The 24,568-nt window shown below is 35.6% G+C and overlaps 2 protein-coding genes and 1 pseudogene across 7 annotated transcripts in view; 1 reads left to right on the forward strand and 2 right to left on the reverse strand.

Moving 5' to 3' along the window:
- TEX9 (testis expressed 9) overlaps positions 1-15,017 on the forward strand; it is a 42,037-nt gene extending 27,020 nt beyond the window's left edge. For 5 of the 6 annotated variants that reach the window (XM_053595286.1, XM_053595288.1, XM_053595289.1 and 2 more), the window contains 3 exons: positions 6,950-7,084; positions 13,242-13,376; positions 13,918-15,017. In XM_053595286.1, coding sequence (XP_053451261.1) covers positions 6,950-7,084; positions 13,242-13,376; positions 13,918-13,995 — 348 coding nt within the window. In that variant the 3' untranslated portion in view covers positions 13,996-15,017. The remainder of the gene's footprint in view (positions 1-6,949; positions 7,085-13,241; positions 13,377-13,917) is intronic. The other variant, XM_053595287.1, reaches the window with a different exon arrangement.
- Positions 4,615-5,280, reverse strand: LOC128588473 (transmembrane protein 14C-like; annotated as a pseudogene).
- MNS1 (meiosis specific nuclear structural 1) overlaps positions 14,633-24,568 on the reverse strand; it is a 40,996-nt gene continuing 31,060 nt past the window's right edge. Inside the window, exons 8-10 of the mRNA XM_053595285.1 lie at positions 22,147-22,404; positions 16,998-17,123; positions 14,633-14,870 (exon numbers count right to left, since the gene is read on the reverse strand). Of these exons, the coding sequence (XP_053451260.1) occupies positions 14,778-14,870; positions 16,998-17,123; positions 22,147-22,404 (477 nt within the window). The 3' untranslated portion in view covers positions 14,633-14,777. The remainder of the gene's footprint in view (positions 14,871-16,997; positions 17,124-22,146; positions 22,405-24,568) is intronic.

Consider the following 24,568-nt stretch of genomic DNA (forward strand, 5'->3'; position numbering starts at 1 on the left):
GCACAATGTTAGGGTGTATGGCACATCTTTTGGGGTGGGACACAACTATAAGAGGAACTCTATTTAACAAATGCAAATATTGTAACCTAATTCTTTGTACCCTCAAATTAACGTTAAATAATAAAAAAATTTTTTTGAGACTTGTTTCATGTCCCAACATATGGTCAATCGGAAAATACTTCCATGTACTGATGAAAAGATTGTGTATTCTACAACTGTTGGGTGTATGTTCTGTAAATACCTGTTAGGTCCATTTTATCTGTGGTGCAGTTTAATTCCATTATTTCTTTGTTGATGTCCATTTCTCTCCTGAGACTTGGGAATTTTATGATATGATTTCATTAAATATGTTTTTCTCACTTTCCCCCTTCTCTTCTTCTTCTGGAACACCCATAATATAAATATTTGTTTGCTTAATGGTATCCCATAGATCCTGTAGGTGTCTTTCATTCTTTTTTTTTTTTTTTTTGTCTGCCTGTATTATTTCAAGAGACTTATCTTCAAGTTCAAAAATTCTTTCTGCTTTATCTCATCTGTTGTCGAAGCTTTCAGTTGTATTTTTTTGTATCATTCATTTAATTCTTCAGCTCTAGGATTTCTATTTGGTCCTTTTTTATCATATCTTTTTGTTACATTTCTCTTTTAAATCATGAATTATTTTCCTGCTTTCACTGAATTAACTATATTCTCTTGTATCTCACTGAGTTTCCTTAAGATTGTTATTTTTAATTCTTTTTCTAGCATTTCATATATTTTCTTATGATTGGAGTCTGGTTTTGGAGAATTATTGTTTTCTTTTGGAAATCACATTTTTCCTTGTTTTTCATGGTTGATGGGTCCCTACATTGATTTCTGTGCATCTAGTGGAAAAGTCCTCTCTTCCCGTTGTATGGAGTATATTTCATCAGGAAATAGTTATTTCTATAAATTTGTCTTGGTCTGTTAGTTTCATGGGGTGCATTGCCTTTGGTTCTAGGTAGATGCAGTAGTGTAGCTGCTATGTAGTTTCTTCAAATGTACTCCACACTAGTGGTATTTATAAGTTTCTCAGTGGCCTAGACTGAGAGAAATTGTGATAATTGTGGTAATGGTGGTATGGCTTTTCCAAGGTGTGCTGTTTCTCAGGTTGGGGTGCATGTGTTCACATAATGGGTCAGCCAACTTTGGGTCTGGCTTGCTGGGGCTATGGCCATGGGTTTGTTACTCTAGGAAGGAGTATGGGTGGGTGATTGATTGGCTGGCCTTGGGTAATGTCTGCCAGGAGTGGTCTGTAGAGCTGTTTCTCAGGCCTGGTATGCAGGTGCATAGCTATTCAGCTAGCCTAGTAGCCTAGAGATGTGTTTACTGGAGGTGACCCAAAGACTATTTCTCAGGCCTAGGACATAGCTGCATGGCTTCTTGGTTGGCTTGGAGGCGTGCTTGCTGGGCATGGTCCATAGGGCAGCTTCTCAGTTGACCAGGGGTTGTATCTTCTGAGGGTGGCTCAAGGGCTGCTTCTCAGGCCTAGGATGCAATGGCACAGCTGCTTGGCCAGCCTGGGGGCACATCATCCTGGGGGCACATCAGCCAGGAGCAGCCTCTGAGGCTGCTTCTCAGGTCTGGGACATAGGTACAGGGTTACTCAGCTAGTTTAGAGGTATGTCTCTCAGGGCTGGCCCACAGGGCTGCTTCTCAGGTCTGGGATACAGGGACATAGCTGGCCTGCCTGTGGGGGATGTCCCATAGGCCTCTGTTAGGCCCAGGACACAGGTGTATATAGTGGCTGGTCTGGGGTTATCTGTGAAGCTGTTTCTTAGTCCCCAGCATGGGAGCACAGCATAAAGCTGTTTCCTGGGCTCTGTTTGTGGGCACAGGGCTGTCATTCAGAGGCTTGAGGGCCTTTCTATCAGGGGAGGCCATATAGCAGTTTGGCTGACTCAAAGGTAGGTTTGCCCTGGGCAAGACTGCCTGACTGTTCCTTTGGTTGAGTGAAGGTGAGGAAAGTTGATTTCTCTGCTGTGCAGAACCAGCATCACAGCTGATCCTGGGCCCAGGCTCCTGCTGCTAGGGTGGGGTGTTCAGCCACCAGTATAGGCTTTGTGGAATGAAGCTAGAGAGCCCCAGTGCTGAAAAGGAATAATAATTCTTCTGGTTTATGTGAATGCAAGATTGACTCTTTCTCTGCTAATTCCATTTATTTTATCTCTCTCTAGAAATAGATCTCAATGTACAGTTCACAGAAATATAAAACTGAGCTTGAGTTTGATGGACCAAACCTGCAAGTCAACTGTTTTAAAGTATTATGTGCATTAATTTATTTAAGCTGCTGATGCTAACAGATGGAGTCTTTCCTAAAATATAAGAACAAAATATTTTATTTCAGCATTGGATTTTGGTTTTCTGTTAATGATCTCTTTAAAAATTATCTTTGAGGAATAATGCAAACATAATCAAATATACTGTATTTTGCTGTGTCTAATATATACCTTTTTGCCCAAATTTTTGAGGGAAAAATAAGAATGCATTATACAAGGGTAGTACTAATTTTATATACATGTTTTCAATTCTTTTAATGCTTATGTGTTGAAAGTATACATCTGTGTTAAATAAATGCTAAAATTTCCTTATAATACAAAAAAACCTAAATATAAACAAAAACTAGAATTAAAAAACTAAAATGAAAGATATTTTACCTGAAAGTTTTGGCAAAAGTTGTAGGTGTGCCTTATACTTAGGAGCGTTAATTATATATGGCAAAAACTGTGCTTGTTTTAAGCATACAGGTCAGTGAGTTTTGACAAAGGTAATACATGCTTATAACCATCACCACAATAAAGATAAAGAAAATTTCTATCACCCCCACAAAATTTCCTTTGGACCTCTGCCCCATAAATCTCTAACTTCTAACCATGGCTCAGGAAATCACTGATCTTCATTCTTTCACTACAGATTAGTTTTTCCTGCTCTAAAATTTCAAACAGATGGAATCATAGATACGTACTTTTGTGTGTCTGGCTATTTTGTTCAGCATAATATTTTTGAGATTCATCAGTGTTGTTGCATATTTTGCAGTCCACTTCCTTGTATTGATGAGTACTTTTTACACACATACCACATTTTGTTTATCTGTTCATTAGTTGATGTGGCATTCAGTTTTTTTTTTTTTTTTTTCCAGTTTTTGGACTATTAGAAATAAAGCTACTTTGAATTTCCTTATACAGGTATCTTGTGTAGAGACATGTTTGAATGTCTTGTAAATACCCAGAAGTAGAATTTTGGGGTGTTAAGTATATGCTTAACTTTTTCAGAAGCTGCCAAACTGTTGGAAAGCGATTGTAGCATTTTACATTCTACTTGCAATGTATGAGAATTCTGGTTAGTTTGTATCAGTGCTTTTCAACCTCACTGCACACTTAAACCTATAGTTAAAGTTGCATAGCACACTTAAATTATGTTGATCAAAAAAAAAGTGGAAAAAGGAATAGACTTACTATACTTTGAACTTTTTTAGAAAATAACATTTTTGCAGCACACATAAGGTCTTCTCACAACACACTGGTGTGCCACAGCATACCGGCTGAAAATCACTGCTCTATCTCTGCACCAACAGTTGTTATTATCAATCTTTTTAATTTTAGACATTTTAGAAGGGAAGAAATAGTATCACATTGTGGTTTAATTTGTATTATTTCCTTTACAACTATTGATATTGGACACCTTTTTATATTTCACAGGATATTGACCATTCCTGTATCCTCTGTTGTTGGTGTACGTGTTCAGACCTTTTGCTCGTTTAAACAATTGGGTTGTTGTAAAAGTTTTTTGTTTCCTTATGTTTTCCCTTATACGTTTCCTTATATAACTTCTTTGTTAGAAGACTGTGTGTTGTGAATAGTTTCTCCTAATGTGACTTGGCTTTATTTTCCTAACAGTGTGTTTTGAAGGGCAGCAGTTGGAATTCCAACATATTTTTTGTAATTTGTGCTTTTTTCATTTTATCCAAGAAACCTTTGTCTAATCCAAGGTCCTGAAGATTTTCTCCTGAGGTTTTCTAGAAGTTTTATATATGTACATATACCTCAATATCATATATAAATTGACTGTGATTTAATTTCAATTTAATTTTGTGTGACATAAGGGTAAAGGTCAAGGTTTATATTTTCATACAAATAATAAATGGCATTTGTTGACAATGCTATTATATTCCCACATAGCTACCTGTTTAGAAATGAATTGACTATGTATGTGTGTCTCTTTTGGACTCTGTTCTGTTATGTTGATCCCTTTGTTTGGTATAATTCATAGGTAAAACCATGTGGACTGGAGTTGTCTTTTTGGAATAATTTAAATTACCAGTTCAATTTATAGTAAACTTTATTTCCATTGATATTAAATATTTCATTTAAGATAATTTCAAAGTAGGTCTACACTCTAAGATATAAAAAAGAACAGATATCCTAAATCTAATAAGAAAAAATTTTCATACCTTTCCTCTGAGCAGGGCATGAGGTTTCAGGGCCCCCAATGTTGACACCTAAAATTTTACTTATAGTTGAAGAAGAGAGAACATCAGTATGTAAGAATCAAACTGTATGAGTGCATTATTGAGCTCTTATGTTATATATTTGCCACCTCCATAGGGTTATAATGGTAATGACTGATTCCCCCCATAAAATTCAGAGGTTTTTTTTTTAATAGAATGTCAGAGTATATAGAAATACACCACTTTTTTTTTTTTTTTTTAATCTTAATACACTGAAAATAGTGAAAGTTTAGAGATTTTCATCTCTTCATAAGTCCAGGCTAGATCATGATTACTATTGATGAGGTCTGTTCAACCTACTAATTCTAACTTTGGTGACCATCAGCAAACTGGCACCTGCAATTAAACCTTCAGGCATAAATTTTCCAGAGTGGTAGAATCTCATTCCCATAATGTCAGCCAAGGTCCCACATGTTGCTAGGAAAAATCCTCATGTTCCTCGGATCCTGACACAACTGGTAAGCCTGCTAAGCCCTGAAGTGGAGCCCAATAGCCAGGGACAGCAGACTACCTGCTTCTGCACAGCCGATGGTCCCACCAGAAGCAGCCAGTGCTGCGTAGCCACAGTCAAACCGATGCAAAGGCTCTAGAGGGCCAGTGTCCTTCTGCACTGTTCCCTTCTTCCTCTGTCCAGACAGGAGACTACACCTGCCCTGTACCCAAATGGTGCTTCTGAAGGTCTGCATTGGCTATCAAGGACACACAAGCCACAGGGCAAGGAACCAAGATTTTCTCTTTCTTTTGTGGATTTAGTTGTATGTAAGAACTTTCCTACTTTACTCTTCTGGATTTTTTTCCCCACACGCTTCTCAAGAAACGGGCAGTATTGATTCAGTGGTGGGGGACAGGATGTTGAAGGATGGCTTTCATTTTTCTGTGAAGTAGGTTACAAAGTCATCAGTAGCCCAAGAGAAGGGTAAAGATTCATTTCCACATTTTTATGAGAAGAGGCTGAAATAAGGAAGCAAGAACTGTAGACTTGAAGCTAATGAGAATCTTTGCCTTTCTATGTGAACAGTGAGATAAATCAGGCTAGCTCTTCATGTAGCTACCACCCACAAAGCTGCGAAGAAGGCTGTGATAGCAGATGGTAGCCATACACAGTTTGATTTGTTTAGAAACCTACATAAAGAGCAGCATGTGTTTTGTTTTGTTTTTCCCTTTAATTACTCAGAGCCAAGGAGATCAGTTTTCAAATAAAACAGTTATATAGCCATGGAAAAGATTATAAAAGAAGAAAACAGACAACTCTGTTTTTTAAACTGTATCATTTCATTCTATAATACTGAGTATCAGCTTTGTATAAGGCTCTGGACTAGGCCTTACATTGTAGGGGACACAAAGAATGGATTACGTTGGAGTTTGGTTTAATACACATGTCATTATTGCCTTTTATATGCACTGAAGTGCTGACAATATAGAAATTAAGACTGTACCAATCTTTAAGGAGCTTATACTATAGTAGGGAAAATAACTTAATGGATAGTTTTAGTACCACATACAAGGTACTATGATAAATGTGTACCAGGCTGCTATAGGAACTCTGAAGACAGAATACTTCATACAACCTGGAAGGATAGTGAGGATTAGGGAGGAGAGGCTTCCTGTAGGAGATTAAGCTGAGTCTTAAAAGATGAGTATAGGTATAAGCTGGGTAAAAATGAGGAGTTGGGAGGGATCAGGGCAAGAAGAGGAGCATGAGCAAAAACTGAGCAGCAAGAAACAGGTGGCTCTTTGGGAAAGATCAAACACCACTGATGTCACTGAAAACAATGTCTGTGGCGTGAGAAGAGGCTGGCTACCCGTGCCAGATCACAGTGCTGGAGTTTCCCCTCTGTTTATGTTTCTTCATATGTCATCCTGTCGATTCTCTGCAACAGAATATTCACAGAAATAAGGTCTAAACCTATCCCAAGATGTGGAAAATAATCCATAATACTGTTTTCTTCTGCTCAAAATTAGGATTTTTCCTATCAGACTAAGAGCATTCTCTGTGTTTAATGAGTATTTTCCTAAGTGATATAGCTTGTCAGGTCTACACAAAAATAGTATTTATAAGACAGTTTGTGTCTTACATTGGTCTTTTGGGATGTTCCCACAAGAACTTTAGTTATAAAAGAGTTACTTCTAAAATAAATATAGAGGATAAATATTCATATCTTTGGTCCAAACAGCCAACAATTTGAAAGCCCACTTCATGACTACATTTTTTAAGGATGTATTTTTCTAATACCACTGGGGTAAGAATTTCTCAAGATCTCTGTCACTTAACGCTCAGCCTCTAGCTGTGTGTGTGTGTGAGAGAGAGAAAGAAATTATTTATAAAATTTGGGAGAAAGCAAGAAATACGTATATGAAAAATGTTGCAAAATAATCAAATGGGAACATACATTTATAAATGTTCCTTATTTTTTTTTACCTATACAGGAGTTGGAAAATAAAAGAAGGCAACAAAAACAGGCTGCAAGCAGTCAAAGTGCTACAGAGGTTCGCTTGAATAGAGCTCTAGAAGAAGTGGAAAAGTATAAACTGGAGTTAAGTAAGTTAAGGCAAGATAGCAAGGTATGGAAAAACTGAAGCTTTAGTAGTTATCACCTTTAGTGGCCTCCTTTTCTGTGAAAGTGTCAAAAATAATAGTTTTACAATTGTAATTCTTTTTTATGGCCCTTGATAGAGTGCTGTGATGTGACAACTCACAGCAACCTCCAACTCCTGGGCTTAGGCGATTCTCTTGCCTCAGCCTCCCAAGTAGCTGGGCCTATAGGCGCCTGCCACAGTATCTGGCTATTTTTTGTTGCAGTTTGGTTGAGGCCGGGTTTGAACCCACCACCCTTGGTATACGGGGCCAGTGCCCTACCCATTGAGCCACAGGTGTCGCCCTACAATTAATAATTCTTGATGTCATGATGAACATTTCTATTTTCAGAAGAAATGTATTGTCAATATGTACATTTTCAACATGTTACAATTATATGCTTGGCTATTACCATAATTGACTGATAGCAAAACTCTTCAGAAGCTTCATTTATTTCTTTATCTACTAAATTTTATTAGGTGCCCCTATTATATGCCAGACATTTTTCTAAGCTCTGAGGAACACATGGTGAATCTCAAGTCTTTTATATTTTCTGAACCTCAATTTCCTAAGATACAAGATGGGGGGGCTCTTTTACAGGCAGCCGTTCTAAAACTTGAGCATGTATCATAATTGCTTCAAGGGCTTGTTAAAACACAGATTATTGGTTCCACCTCCAGAATTTCTGATTCAGTAGGTTTGAGGTTAGGCCTGAGAATTTGCAGTTTTAATATGTTCCCAGGTGATTCTGATGCTATTTGTTCCTAAGCCACATTTTGATAACCACTGTTACAGACTCACTATAATGATCACCATCGTATCTCTAAAGTCTAGCAATGCTTGGCATTCAGTGTCTTAACTATCCATTGAATAAAATGAAGGTTCAAAGGTGAAGGAGGTGAAAGCTCTTTGTATACTCTATAAATATTGCCTATTAGTTTTTGGCTCTGTGTTAACTTGAAAGCAATAAATGATACCCCATTGGAATTTCTCCCTTAGGACAATATTTAATACTTTAACATTAAGAATGACCTTAAGAACCACCTTCATTTCATAGAATACATTCTGAATTAAGTAAGTAACAATAAGAAGAGAACAAAACTGACCTTGATTAATCTCCAACATGTTTAACAGAAGCAAAAATGTGACATAGTTAACTACAGGGTTTTAAAATGTCATCTGTGAGATAGTTTTTTCACGTTCAAGGACCATCAATGATGGCACAACTGGGATTTACTAATAGAAATTATTAAATGAACAAGTTAGAAAGTCATCTTGACTTACCAATAATTAGCATGTTATTAGAATATTTCTAATTTGGTGCATTTTAAAGGGATTTTGGGGGCAAAAAAGAAGTAACCATCTGTGTATCAGTATTTCCTCATTCTGGTTGTAGATTTGATCTCTCTACTACATTTAGCGTGTAAATTAGGAAAGTAATAAGAAAAATTGGTTTCCATGACAACAGATGACTCTCCTTATGATAGCCAGCCATTAGGAAAATTCATGTAATGAGGACTTGGTATGTGAACAACTGTAAAACCACAACACTGCAAAAACACCTTAGATGTGTTCAAGATACAAATTTTTGACTGTGGGTCAGCTTATGAGTGACTGATTTAAACACAGTAGGATAACATTTTGTGTATATCTTGTTTACTATTTACTATAAAGTAGACATTTGGGATCATAGTTTTTTTTTTTTTTTTTTGAGATAGTATCACTTTGTTGCACTCGATAGAGTGCTATGGCATCATAGGTCACTGCAACCTCAAACTCTTGGGCTTCAAGTGATCCTCCTGCCTCAGCATCCCACGTATCTGGGACTACAGGCACCCATATATTGCCTGGCTGTTTTTTAGAGATGGGGTCTCACTCTTGCTTAGGCTGATCTTGAACTCCTGAGTTCAGGCAATCCATCTGCCTCAGCCTTGAGATCATAATTCTTAAATGTAACTTACTCAGATTTCTGAAAAACTGTATGTCTTAAGCTTTTGATTTGTCAATTATTTTGCTTATTTCCAAGTCTTACATTTGAGATGGTTTGGGATGTGCAATAATTTTGTCCTTGGAGTTTAATCTGTATATAAGTTTTCTTTTGTGAGCAAGTATATATTTTTTTCATTTTAATTCTTTGTACTTTGCTTCTCATTCTGGTTAGACACATAGTTAATAGGTAATTAAAATTATTCAGGTCTATATATTTAAGAAAATATGACAGGGAAGTATAAAGTTTCCATAAAATAAAAGATTACTTTATACTCAGCAGAAAGTTAAAGATCTATTTTAAAATGATAAACTTATTTCCATAGACATTATTATTACTTAAAGCCAAACATGTTATTTGGCTTTAAGGTGAGAGAAACTTTGGAAATGAAGTCAGTCACCTTAAACTTAATGGTGTATGAGTGGATAGACCCTAACTGTCTCACATTCATTATTACTTCATGGCAAATAGAAATTGCCTCTGAAACACATTGAAGGAAGGAAAGATGAAAGTGATAGTTTAACTGGAATTCTACTTACAAACAAGGCATCTGACTAAATGTTTGCTTGAAATCCATTTAAAATATGACATCAAAGTCCCTGTTACTTCATTTAAGAACAGATAATTTCTAATTCTTCATTAATTCATTTAGAAGTATTTATGAGGGCCTGCTAGGTAACCTGCATGCTAGAGAAACAAAGGTGATTTAAAAACAGATGTGGTCCTTGCAGTCATGTACCTATACTGGAGTGAAGAAACGAGATGTTTTGAATAATCCCTCAGTTAACAAGCAATTAAGTTAATTACCTTATTTGGATAATCCCATAATCCAAAGTAAGGTACAACTGTGTTAAATGCAGTGGTGCTTTGAGCAAGTAACCAGGAGAATATATGTCTTGTTAAAAAGGTAATGCTAAGATCTGAATAATATATAGGAGTTATGTGCCAAGAGAGATTATGGACAGAAGGAATTGCACATAAAAATGGCTCTGTGACAGGAAAGAAGACAAGATAATAAAAGGCAAGGATGGACATGAAGGAAATGAAGTAAAGTAGGGCTTCATGTAAGTACATATTTAGAGGCCAACTGGCTCTTCAGGCTATGATTAAGGATTTTAGATTTCATCCAAAGAGCAGTGCAAATCTACTGTACAACTAGTTATTCTCTGTAGTGTAGAAAAACAACTGGAAGGGGGCCAGAATGGATGTGGATAGACTAGTTAACAGTGTAAGAAGAGAAGATGTAGACTAGACTGAAGTATAGTGGTAGAAATGGAAAGAAACCAAGTATCAAGAAATACATGTAGGTGGGCTTAAGTGATGAACTGAATATAGGTTGGTGGGAAAGGGAAGCCCAGGAAAGATTATTTTTTCCTACTAGTTTTCATCACTAGATAAATAGTGCCAGTTAGTGAAACAAACAAACAAATAAAAAACAACACTGGAGCTTTGAAGGGAAGAAGATTATGAATTGTTTTAGAAAAGGTTAAGTTTGAAGGTACTCTGAGAAATTTTACAAGTTTGCACAATGATAGGAAGATAGGATATAGGTAAAAGGTAAGAGAAGCAAAGGTCTAGAACTGAATTGTGTAAAATTCTAGTACTTCCAAAGGGAGAGGTCAATAGTGTTGGATACTGCTGAGTTCAAGGTCTGTGAAAACTGAAAAAAAAAAAAAAGAAAATGGTTAGATTTAACAACGAAGAAGTGCCCCTAGGCATGTTTTGGTAAGAGTGATAGTGATAGGAAAAAAGCAAAGTTCAAGGGGGATAAAAAGTGGATGTAGAGGAACAAATAGAGTGAATATACACAGTTCTTTCAAGATGCTTAGATAAAGGGTAGAGCTGGGGGGATACAGAGTTGAGTAAGAGTCAGGTGCAATGGCTCACACCTGTAGTCCAAGCACTTGGGTGGTTAAGGCAGAAGGATTGCTTTGAGCCTAGGATTTCGAGACCAGCCTGGGCAACATTGTGAGATGCTATCTCTACAAGAAAACATTTTTTTAAAAATAGGTGGGTGTGATGTGTGTGGGGGTGTGTGTACAGGAGGCTAAGGGAGGAAGATTGCTTGAGCCCAGCTTATTGTTTGAGGCTGCAAGAAGCTATGATTGTATACCATGACAGAGTGAGACCCTCCCTGTCTCTGGGAAAAAAAAGAAAAAAATGAGTAGGGTGAATTTTTTAAAATGAATTAATTTATATAGAACAACACACAAGATTGTACATGTATAGTTCAACGAATTTTGGCTCTTATAAAATCTATATGGCCACCACTTCAATCAATATATAGTTGGCCCTTTGTATCAAATGGGTTCTGCATCTGCTGATTCAACCAACCAAGGATTGACTACACTGGGGGTGGGGGGAGGTGTCCAATAAAAAATACGGTATAACAGTTTTTTACCTAGCATTTACACTGTTTTGTATTATAAATAATAGAGATTTAAAACACACAGGAAGATATGTGAGTTATATTGCAAATACTATGCCATTTTTAGTATGTGCAGATTTTGGTCTGGAGTGACAGGGATCCTGGAAACAATCCCCCATGGATACCAAGGAATGACAGTATGAAATACTTTCATTACCGCCCTCCCCCCCCCGCCCCACTTGAAAGTTCCCTTGTATCCTTTTCTAGGCCCCTCTCTGAGTCCACTGATTTCCTTGTGCTTGGATTTCATATAAATAGAATCATGCAGCATGTACTCTTCTGTTGTATGTAGCTTCTTTCACTCAGTATAATGTTGGACATTCATCCATATAGTGAATTTTTTTTTCTTGATCAGTCTTACTAATGAGTTTTCAATAATCTTTTCTAAGAACAAACTTTTTTTGCTTTTATTTTCTCTGGTCTGATTTTTATTTATCTGAATTCCTCTAATTACACACTTATCTTTGTCCACTTTCTTTGGTTTTAATTTGCTCTTCTATTTCTAGCTTCTTATGTTGAAGCTTAGATTGCTTATCTTAAACAGTTATAACTGCATTAAAGCTACAATTTCCTTCAAGGTGATGCTTTAGTGATTGTCCTACATTTTTAAAATTTGTCCTATCTTTAAGTATATATTAGAATTTTTACTTTCTCATTTACTGGGGCATAAAATAAACCTGCTCATATCTAGTGTAAAATTTGGTGAGTTTTGACCACATATTTACCTGTGAAATCTCTGCAATAAAGATAACAAGTTTATCTGTTATCCCCTAATGTTTCCTTCTGTCCCTTTTATAATTCACACTTTTCTCCCATCCCCTATCCCCAGGCAACTCATTTGCTTTTTCTTGAATTTTATATTTTTTAAATGTCACTTCTTTCATTCAGTATAATTATTTTGAGATTCATCCATGTTAAAAATGTTACTCGTGGTATAAATATTCCAGAATTTTTCTAGCCACTAGCTGATGGACATTTAGGTTGTTTCCATGTTTGGGCTATTTTAAATAAAGCTGCCATGAACATTCATGTATAAGTTGTTGTGTGTACATATGCTTTCTTTTCTCTTGGAAACTTTAACCAGGATTACAAACTTGGTCTCTCTTGTCATGGGAAGTGGATATATTTTCTGCTCAGCACTTTAGACCATAATCATTCCCTTTCACAGGTTCCTAGGTGTCTCACTCTGTAAATGTACTTAAATGTCTGCCAAGGATTTGAGAGAAATATGTAAACATGTTTTGAGGGCTCCCTTTTTCCAGGATATCCTACCTGGAAATTTGTACTACCCTAGCAGCCTTGCTTTCTCATTCCTCAGCTCAATAAGACTACTACTTTTTGATTAAGCTCTATCCCCTGTGATCCCATGAGCTACAACAGAAAGTGCTTTCAGGAGAAGCTAGTTGAATGTGGATCAACCAGTGTGCCTCTGTTCTTCCAAGAATCACATCACTTCCAGTTTCTGGTTACTGTTGATTACTTATTTATGCCTTCAAATATATTTTTAATTATGTCCGAGTTTATATTTGTTACTGTCAGAAGAGTTGGTCCAATACAAGCGACTCTGCCATTACTGGAATTATAACAGTCATTTTTAAAAACATTTTTTAAAATGAGACACCTGATTTTATCTATAAAATTTTTAATTTCAGTTTAAAAGATAGTGCTTTAAAAATAATTTCCAAAAAAACTGCATATTAAAAAGTATAGGGATTTTTTTCTTTTCTAGGATATAGCAAATGAAGAATACACAAAAATTGAAGCGTTAAAAGCAGAAAACAAGAAGCTAGAAAAACAAAAAGGAGAATTAATGATAGGATTCAAGAAACAATTAAAATTAATTGATGTTTTAAAAAAGCAGAAGGTGAGTGAACTCTTAAAAAATTAAATCATAGATATATTTAGTGTTTTACTTTAGGTATATTTAACTTTTGTTTTGACATCTTTAGGCAAAAAACTATGTAAAATATATATGAAATCTAACATATAATAAGATTTATATGTGTGTCATCTAAGCAAGTTAACTATTTTCATGTAAGTAGACTCTTATCTTAGAGGACTGTTTGCCTTACCAAACCTTAGAGTGAACATTGATACCAAACCATTTTTGTTCCTTTCGCTACAAATGGGATACCTGTGGGTAAGTATTCATAGTTTTGCACTTTCCCTTTAACAGGATAGGTATTAACTTATCAAGTTATTCTCTTAACAGTAGATTGGTTCAATACCACTGTTGTACAAAAAGGCTTTTGTAGGTTGGTCGTTGAATGTAATTACCATTTCAAGTATTGGAATTAAAAGTAAACATTCCTATAACAATTTGTATTTTGAAAGCATATTATCCATATATTTCCTGTTCTGTGTTCAACTCTTAAATCACGCAATATTGTTTTTTGAAAAAACAGATGCATATTGAAGCTGCCAAGATGCTATCTTTCACTGAAGAGGAATTTATGAAGGCACTTGAATGGAAAAATTCATAAATCACCTACTTCAATTAGTCTCTATGAGCATGTGATGGATATCCATTTTATTTAACTTATGTTGTAATGGTCTGAATTATTTTTATTCTTCATAGGTAATGAAAATAATTATGAAATCAAAACTATTCTGATGTGTAATTATTAGGAAAAGGAGACATCTTGTAAAATAACAAGAATTTAATTTTTGACATACTAGCCCTTTTGAGTTTTTACACTACATTTATATGTTTTATGTTCTGGAGAATCAACAGAGAAATTCTGTTTTTAAGTTCTTAATGTGACAGTCACATTAGATATAAATTAGAGAGTGATGAATTTCAAAGTGCTTTAATATTTCTCCTCACAGTAGACAGAAACAGATGCTTTTTCAAACCAAATTCTAAAAATTTATTTCTCTGGCCGAATCAAGGAAGTAAAGTTCCTAGACATAGAGGGTGTTCACTGTGAGTAAGGTGGACTTTGTGTTCAAAGTGAATATACTGAGAAGTTAGCCCCCTGGTTTTGCCCTGTAATGTATTTTTATATATGGAGTGTTGTAATAAGGTGTTATTGTGGAATGCAGATTTTTTAATTATCAGTACAAAAAGTTTGACTAGACTTTCCAGTTAAATACTTATTAATTTGTTTAATTTTAATCTAACTGCTTACAAATTATGAGATTCAGTAAGGTTTTAGAAAAGGCAAACAGACAATGGAATCCTGTCACTGAACCATTAAGCAAAAGTTACGCTGACATCTAGTGGTAACATACAAAAGAATATAGATTTTACCCAATCTTGATATCACTTTTCTTCACAAATGTCACTCCTTTTCTGATACGCTTTCCTAAACTCTTCCCCAAGCAGATCAATATCATCCTCTTTTTTAAATACTCCCTGCAAGAAAAATATTTTTGTTGGTTAGTTTTGAATGCCAGAATACATCACTAAATGCTAAGACTGACAAAGGTTAGTAAAGTTATCGCCAAGAAAATAAAATCTATTCAATAGGATTTATGAAAGTTTTAAAAGAAAAAAAATCAATATTTTCCAAATATTTCAACTTGATATATATACTGTAAAGTCTTAGGCCAACCCCACTTCTTCTTTTTTTTTTTTTTTTTTTGCAGTTTTGGCTGGGGCCGGGTTTGAACCCGCCACCTCCGGTATATGGGGCTGGCACCCTACTCCTTTGAGCCACAGTGCCGCCCCCGATCCAACTTCTTAATTTATCAGCTTCAGTGTAGGAACTTTTAGGAATCTGGGCTCTTCCACTTTACTTCTGGGCTCTTCCACTTTACTTCTACAAGTACTACTACCTAGAATGCCTGGATAGGAAGGCATTTAATATATTGATTATACATTATACATGTATAATTACATGTATATACATTATAATCCTTCCCTTGTTTATGGGGGCAAGACATGATTGCAAGAGGGACTTTACCTAACAATTGCAATCAGTGTAACTGGCTTATTGTACCCTCAATGAATCCCCAACAATAAAAAAAAAAAAAAAAAAAAATAATCCTTCCCTTGTTTTAAAAGAGTTCTATAATATTATATGAAGGAGGTAAGGGGTGAAGAGACATCATGCAGGGGATTGGTTTTTCATGCCCCAGTTCTATGGCTAATTAGCAACCATTACTTTTTGTAGCAAAGAATCCAGGTTTAGAGGTAAGTCATTTAAACAAGTCCTTTGGAATTCTTCACATTGTTCTATGTGTTTTTCTTTTCCTCCAAAGTATACAGCAAAAGGCTCTTTAAAACAAAATTAAATATTCATTTATCTTCTGATCTAAAGGATAAAAGGTATTTTTTTCCTCTTTTTTTTTTTTTTTTTGGTAGAGACAAGAGTCTCACTTTACTGAGGTATTTTTTTAATATGAGGTTTATTAAGCTCTCCTCATGCTTCCATAATTATTTCCCCTAAAAAAAGAAATCAAATCCCAAGCATCTCCTAGAATTTATAATCTATTTTATTAAATTAATCAATTACATAATGGATTTTATCATCAATATATCACTTTATATTCATTAACTTTGTCTACCCAATTAGACTATAACGTTCTATGGATGGGCAATAATTCCTCATATATTTATCTTTTTTCTTTGCACCAAACTGAACACAAAATATGCACTTGTACCAAATTAATAAAATATCAAATGGCATGATTTCTATATTTGTTTTTTTGTTGGGTGTTTTTTTTTTTTTTTTTTGATTCGGCAACCCCATATCTGGGCATATACCCAAAAGAATTAAAATTAAAATCTTGAAGATATGTAAGCACTTCCATGTTCATCACAGCAATATTCATAATAATGATGTGGAAATAATCTAAATTACTATCAACAAATTAATAAAGAAAATGTGATATATACAGCCAATGGAACAATATTCTGAACAAATACTGCCTGATTTTAATATATCAGGTATATAAAACAGTCAAATTCATAGAATTAAAGTGTGAGATGATTCCCAGGGCAAGAAGGAGGGGGCCGGATGTATTTGAAGGATGGTGATTTTCATCTATGTAAGTCTAGATGTTTATGTGGCCTATGAAACTGAATTTATAGTGTCATACATGAGAATTTGCTACCTTCTGGAACTGTCAAAACCAAGTTCACCTCATACCTAGTTATAGCCTCCTACTATAGATAGAGAGCAAATCTGTCTTAGACTCAGTTGAGTATGTGCCTGTTGTTTTCATGGATATTCTCATTTTTAGTCTATCAAGTATTATAGCTGCTCTAAGGTAGTTTAGTTTTAGACATCCTACACTGAAAGAGAAGAAAAGAACCTCTAAAATAGATTCAATAAATGAAGCTAACCTCTAAGAATGTGCCAAGACCAACTCTTATTTTAGATATACTTAAACAGGCCCCTAGAGGTTCAATCCCTGGCTAACTGAGGCTTCATACCAGAGTAAGAAGTGAGCAAAACCTAGGCTCTCTGAAATCAAATACCATGTTCTTTTCCCTATTAGGTCATGAAGATTACATCTTGAGATAAATCCCACTTACTTTAGGGAGATATCCTAGTAATTTTGCTGCATGTTCTTTGAGAAGTTTTAGCCTTTCTTCTTCAATAATTGCATTAATACATCCTTGTCTTTTCTGCTGTAACTGCCATTCTTCCAGTTCACGTTGCTAGAAATATAAATCAAATTTTATTAACATCACAAAATACATTCATCTTAAGTTTTCAAATAAAGCTATTTGTGCAATGAATTAGATGGTAAAATTATGACAATTTTCAAAAGATGCTAGGTAGTATCTTTTCTACATTACTATATTTTTTATACGTATAGATATTTTTTTAATCATCATTATTCCTTTAAAATTACAAGAACAATAGTTAATGAATGGGATTTTAGGGAGGCAAATATGTATTTTCAGGAAAGTATCTTCATTACCAAGGGAAAAAAATATTGAAAGGAGTGACTGCCTAGTAAGTTCAATAAATACTGTTGAATGCTTTCCATACACTAGATGCTGAAAAGACAAAAAAATTAGTAAATAAAACAATAGGGATATATACCAAAAGGATGAATGCTTTCATACGCATGTCTTTAAAGACTATGAAGCATAAGAGTAGCAGCAAGAGTTCCTGAAGTACAAGTGTTATCATGGCAGCTTCCAGGAATCTTTCTATGTCAACTTTTATCCATTCTTCACTTCTCTCTGCTGTGTGAAACATGGATAAGGCGGCCAAAAGTCCAACTTATACAATGAAGAGAGGGCTGTACCCCACTGATGCCTTGGTGAAAAGCTAGAAGGAGCCTGAGTTCATGAAGATGACAGAACAGAACTGCCATTTCTGCCCTGAACTACCTATCTCTAGACTTTTATATAAGAGAACAGTAAACTATCTACTAAACCACTGTTAATCTGAGACTCTGTATATGCAGCCAAACCTAATCCTAACTGACCCACTCTTTATACAGGAGAGATGCGAGAAAGCTTTATAATGTCACAGGAAAGCACACCTGTTAGATCATGTAGAGTCTCTAATTGGGGCATAATACAGGATTTCCCCTTTTGAGATCTTGTAGGCCACATTAAATATTTATCCTAAAAAAATTAAAGTAGACTAAATTGTTAAACCTATTTATCGTTTTAGGACAAATTCTGAGTAGCCTTGGTAGTAGGAAATTAGGGAGTTTCAGATTTTGTCCAACCATATGATTTTTTATAGACAGAATTATAGATAACCTATTTATAAATATCTCTGAAATCTAAAAATGAGAGTTAGAATTTATAGGATTATATTAATGTATAATGAAGTAAATTAGTGATTCCATCATCATGAAGATCTGTTGCCCACTCTTAGACTTAAACCTAAGCCCACAGCTTCATGTTGGGAATATTTATAAATCCAAAAAAACATTAAGACATAAGTCATTTGTACAAGTATCTGTGCAGGAGATGCCTTTATCTGATTTCCATTTGCAGTGGTCTTGCTAACTTTTCTAGGAGCTTTCTCGCATCCAAGCACTAACCAGGGCCAACCTGCTTAGCTTCCAAGAATTGGTGAGATTGGATGCATCCAGCATCCAATGCATCCAGGGCTTTTCTTATTAGCTCTGTAAGCCATGAAATAGGACAATTACTGGTTCTACCTTTTCATAGGCAAGAAGTATTCAAAACTGGTTAATACCAAAAGCTTTTTAATTTGTGTCTCCTTGATTACTGTGCTCTGTGAGATACAGCTGACCACCTTTATTGATTAAACAAAGTATTTACCACAGGCCAGGCAAAGTGCTAGTGCTTTATAATTACCTCCCTTACAAGCTGGAGTTAGGTCATGACTGGTTTGTATGAAAGCTAAGGAATTGAGATTTTATCCTGTAGGAGTCCACTGTGATTTAAGTAGGAAGGAGACGTAATGAGTTTTTTTTTTTTTTTAAACCATGGTGCTTGGTGGCAAATGGACTATAGTCACGAGACCATTTAGAACTATAATCTGTAAGCCCAGGCTATAGACCAGTACTAGTCCATAACCTGTTAGGAATGGGCCACACAGCAGAAGGTAAGCAGTGGGTGAGTGAGTGAAGCTTCATCTATATTTAATGCTTCCCATCACTCACATCGCAGCCTAACTCTGCCTCCTGTCAGATAAGTGGTGGCATTAGATCCTCAGGAGTGTGATCTCACATGTAACCACACATGTGAAGGATTTAGGTTGCATGCTCCTTAGGACAATCTAATGCCTGATGAGCTGAGGTGGAGCTGAGGCGGTGATGCTAGCACTGGGGAACAGCTGCAAATAGTACAGAGAGGTTTGACTACGCGAGGACATAATAAATTGCTTGCAGACTCATATCAAAACCATCCCCACCACATCTGTGGAAAAACTGTCTTCCATGAAACCCATCCCTGGTGCCAAAAAGGTTAGAAACCACTTTAGTAGAGAATTTTGATAGGGTTCAAGAATACAATGGAATGTCTGAACTAAGTTTTGAAGAAGAGAAGCTGAACTTAAGAGTTACTGCTGAAGTGGAATCAATAGGATTTGGTGGCTTAAAATCATTAAATAAGAATAAGGAAAAATTCAGGAATGATTCCAAGGTGATGGGCTTGGGTGACTGAATATATTGTCTTTAACCAAGATTCGGACTATAGAAATTAAAAAAGCTTTGTCTGGTTATGTTCACCTTTGGAAAGCTAAATTCTAAGACGTAAGATTTTCAACTATGTCCTTTAGGCGTAGAAATATTGCAATAAAACTATGGCATGAGTTGGATAAGAATAGAGTACAAACAAAAATTGAACACAAGTATTCCTACATTTTAAAGAGCAGGCAAAAAATAGCTGATCTCTCTTGATTTTCTGTGACTTACACCACCCAGATTCTCTAACCTTTCTGACCATTTTTTGGTCTTATTTTTTTCTCCTCCTCCATCTTAAATGAAAATGTTCTCGAAGATTAAGTCAATGGCCTTCTGTTTGTTTCTCATTATAACATACTCTTTGAAGGAGATTCATAGCTTGAATCTCTTTGTGCTACTTAATTTTAGATAAGCATTTCTAAGAAAACTTAACCTGATCTTCACTCTTCAACTGCCTTTAGGGTATTTTCAACTTGCATTTCTATTTCAAACTCACCACACTGAAAGTGAACTTTGTCTTTTTGCTCCATCTTGAAATATAACAGCACCTGTATTTCCCTTTAGTTTCTCAAATTTGAAACCTTTACATTATTTTGAATCCTTCTTCCACTACATGACTAAAAAAAAAGCCACACAAGTCTCATCTATTTTTCCTTTTCTTCTCTCTCTCCTCCTATTGCTGTTTACAGCCTATTCCAAGTCATCACCCTCACTCTTGACTTAGTATTTTTTCCTCTTCAAGACCTTATGCTCAATACCATTGTAATCAATTTCCTACTGTATCATGTCTACACTCCTCTGCCAGACATTCCAGGTTATCCATGTAGTACGATTCCATATGCTACCACTTTACAACAGCCTTCTTTCTCCTTTTATTCGCTGAAGTATTTGCCACTACATCCAAATAGTTCTGCATATATGTATTGTACACGTAGTAAATTAGACACTACTAAATTCTATACATGTTTACACATTTAATTAATGTATTCTTAGTATATCATTGAGTTTTATATATTATCTAGTCTTTTGGGTATCTATAACCCTATCAGAATGAGCTTTTTTTTTTTTTGTTCTTTCACCAACACAGCAGAATGTCTAGCAGGTCAGTATCTGCTGTTACAAGAATATCCTAGGAATTTTTTGTCCACTCACACAGGAAAAGATCAGCATTATGATATTAATTTATTAATCCCAGCTCTGCCACTTATATATTGTGAAACCTTGGGCAGTGTATATAATCTCTCTATACACCTCAGTTTTTACATCTTTAAAATGGGGATAATACCCTGTTTCCCCGAAAATAAGACAGTGTCTTATTTTAAGGTGTGCTCCCAAAGATGCGCTAGGTCTTATTTTCAGGGGACGTCTTATCTTTCCTGTAAGTCGGTCTTATTTTTGGAGGATGTCTTATTTTCAGGGAAACAGGATAGTAACTAACTCAAAAATTTGAAAGTTAAAAGTTATTACTTATAATAGAGATTAGAATGGTGAATGACATATATAAATGCTTCACAAGGTAGTTATTACTACTACCCACTTCTATCACTACTTAAAAATATTTATCATATGCCTAAATTGTACTCTTCCTATTAGAGCTTTTTATCTTTTTTTTTAATCTTTAATGTACTTACATTACCTCATTTGATTCTTAAACCACAAAAATCTAATAAAGATTAATAAAGTCAAAACCTTATTCCCTCTGCAACTCTTAAATATACGTTTCCAACTAGAAATCTTTTCCTGGGCCTCAAAGTCAATGTAGACAAAATGGAATTATTTATTCCTTCAAAAATCTATTTTCCTTTCAATATACTTTTGTTAGGACATTATTCGCTCACTTACTAAAGATGGAAAATACAGTGTCAGTAGTAGTCATAAGTCTTCTATCACCTGTTAAGATCTCATTGGTCACCAAGCCCAAACTATTTTTTATCTTTAACATCTCTCTGATCCAGTCTCCATTTGCATAGGTTTTACCACATATCATGGGGTTACTGTAATAACTTCCTTACTGGTTTCCCCATCTCCAGTCTTACTCTTCTCACGTCTACCCTCAATGCTGTTACTTGGATCTTCATTCAAAATGCAGCTCTGAACATGAATTTTCCTAATTCTTGAGTGGCTTCCTTGGAAAAAAAATCCCACTTTCTTAAAATATCACCCAGGACATTCATGATCTTTCCTGTCTGCTATATTGAAAGTCCATACTTGTATGATTGTTATCACATGCATATCACATGTATTTACAAATTACTTTCTATATTTTCTTAACCAAGACCATAAATTCATAAATGACATGGATTTGGTTGTATCCAACTTTTGTGTTCCTAATACTAACCAGTGTTTAGCATATAGAAAGCATCAATAAATATTTTCTAGATGTGTTAATGATTGGCCAGAAAATTCATATAACAATATTAATAAACAGCTATCTAACTGTCTAACATATAAAATGTTTTGAGTAAATGTTCAGTGGATGACAGATAAGCCAGATGCTGTTTAATGGTAATTATGAAAAAAAACAACCAACCAACCAACCAAAACCCCCCCAAACCTCTCACTTTGTCGGCAAGAAACTGGTTGCGACGGTCCTCAATAAGTCTTTCCACAGCCCTCCTGTGTTCCAGCTGCTTCATTCTTTGTTTCTGAGCGTTCATTAGTTCTATCCGATCGTCCTCAGCAAGTTTCGCTAGCAGAGCTTGCCTGAAGCTCTCCTCCTCCTCTTTTGCAGCCTGTAGCACCAGTGCCTTCAAGGCCATTTGCTCTTCAAAATCTTGCTTCCTCTCTATTTGCTTTCTCAGTTTCTCTTCAGCTTGTTCCTAAACAACAACATAGCTAAGAATTAGTTCAGTAACCATTTCCTTACACTGGATTGGTAAAGAAACGCTGGGATGGAGTTAGGTTAAGCATAAGCGTTACAACGTGAAATCATACTAACTGAAAAATTAAGGCTTTCACAGTAACACTTTGCCTATCCTTTTAAAACTAGTTGGATAAAGGACATGTTACCTTTGGACCATCTTATACTAATCATTAAAAATTTTTGATTTGTACAGATTTGCCATCTTAGCTCTTTTACTCAGAATTAAAAATAAAAATAAAAGTGAGGCAAGAGAATCGCCTAAGCCCAAGACCTGGAGGTTGCTGTGAGCTGTGATGCCATGGCACTCTACCAAGGGTAACAGAGTGAGACTCTGTCTCTAAAAAAATAAAAATAAAAGTAGTAATAGGTTACTTTTTTTAGAGACAGAGTCTCACTCTGTCACCCTTGGTAGAGTGCCATGGCATCACAGCTCACAGCTCACAGCAACCTCCAGGTCTTGGGCTTAGGCGATTCTCTTGCCTCAGCCTCCTGAGTAGCTGGGACTACAGGCACTCGCCACAACACCTGGCTATTTTTGCTGTTGTTGTTGCAGTTTGGCCGGGGCTGGGTTTGAACCCGCCACACTTGGTAAATGGGGCCGGTGCGTGCCCTATTCACTGAGCCACAGGTGCTGCCCATCACTACTTTTAAAAGAGCTGATAAACGAACTTTTTTTGCACATCTGAGTTTATTAATCTAAAGTCTGTGAAATTTGTATAAACTAATCTTGTGTCAGATAGCTTTATAAAACACTAAGTATTTTTCAATTTCCAACTTTCTCCGTTTATGAAAACAGAGTTACCATCTCTAGTTTTCTAATATACTTTCCACTTTCCAAAATTTGCTAAAATTTAAAAACAATAATCTAGCAACAATCAGAACTTTTTAAAGGAAATTCAAATTTACTTGGTACAATTAAAGTCCTCTCCTACAAGTTTTTTTTTCCTAAGCATTTTATTATAAGAAATTTTAAACATACCAAAAATATAATTTTAAGTGATCAATATACTTAGTATCTAGATTCAACAATAAACTTTTATGCTTCTTGTTTTATCAACTATATTCAGTTCAGACTACTGTAAATTTTAAATTCTTCTCTTCTAATCTAACCAGACTTGCTCCTAAAATTTGAATGCTTGTCCCCTCCAAACCTCATGTTGACATTTGATCCCAAAGTTGGAGGTACAGCCTAATGGGAGGTGTTTGGGTCATGAGCGCTGGACCAGGCACTCACAGCCTCAGGTGATACTCTCATCTCAGCCTCCTGAGTAGCTAGGACTAGAGATGTGTACCACCATGTCCAGTTCACTTGCCCACTTTTAACAAAAGCACCGAGCAGGCTGATATCTTCAAGATATCCAAAATACTGCCTTAACACCTCTATTGGTTAGCTTTCTTACTTAGAACAGCCAATTTACTACAGGCCAGTAGGTGGCATACAGAACTTGCAGGCGAGCCAGAGCCACTGCTAAAACCCCATGATGCTCTGTCAAACCTAGCCAAAATGATCTGGTCTTTCTTTAGCTCCTATTTCATTTTGTTCATGTCCATCTTCACATACTGATGGGAGGACAGATAACTGTTGGAGATAACCTAAGTTGTATGAAGAATCTTCCAAGGAAATGAAGATCAATACAGTTTAACTTTATGGTTTTTATACTATAAGCCAAACTTTTTTTTTAAAAAGTGGGGGAAGGAGTGGGTGTTGAGTGAGCCAATTTGCAGCATCAGCTATATCAGTTTTGCTCATTATATTCTATATATCACATACTCAATCTCTTCTTTGTCACATCTATCGAATCCCCTTTCAAATCCTATTTCCTCCACAAAATGTTCTCCCAATCATCCACCTCTCCTCTGGCCTCTTAATTAAATAGCATTAATGTCTCCATCACTTAATTTCATTTCATGTGCACATGCCTTACGTGCTCACTGGAAGTAAATCCCCAGACATTTTCTTTTACTCTGGGATGCTGGGCACATGGTGCTTCTATAACACGTCTTTTGAATCTATCTGCCGTGTACTACTGGTTCTCTGTGTCTGTGGGTTCTGCATCTACAGATTCAACCAACTGTGGACTACACATATTAAAAAGTAAATAAAATATAACAATTAAAAT

Source organism: Nycticebus coucang, chromosome 6 (assembly GCF_027406575.1).
Source record: "Nycticebus coucang isolate mNycCou1 chromosome 6, mNycCou1.pri, whole genome shotgun sequence".
NCBI lineage: Eukaryota > Metazoa > Chordata > Mammalia > Primates > Lorisidae > Nycticebus > Nycticebus coucang.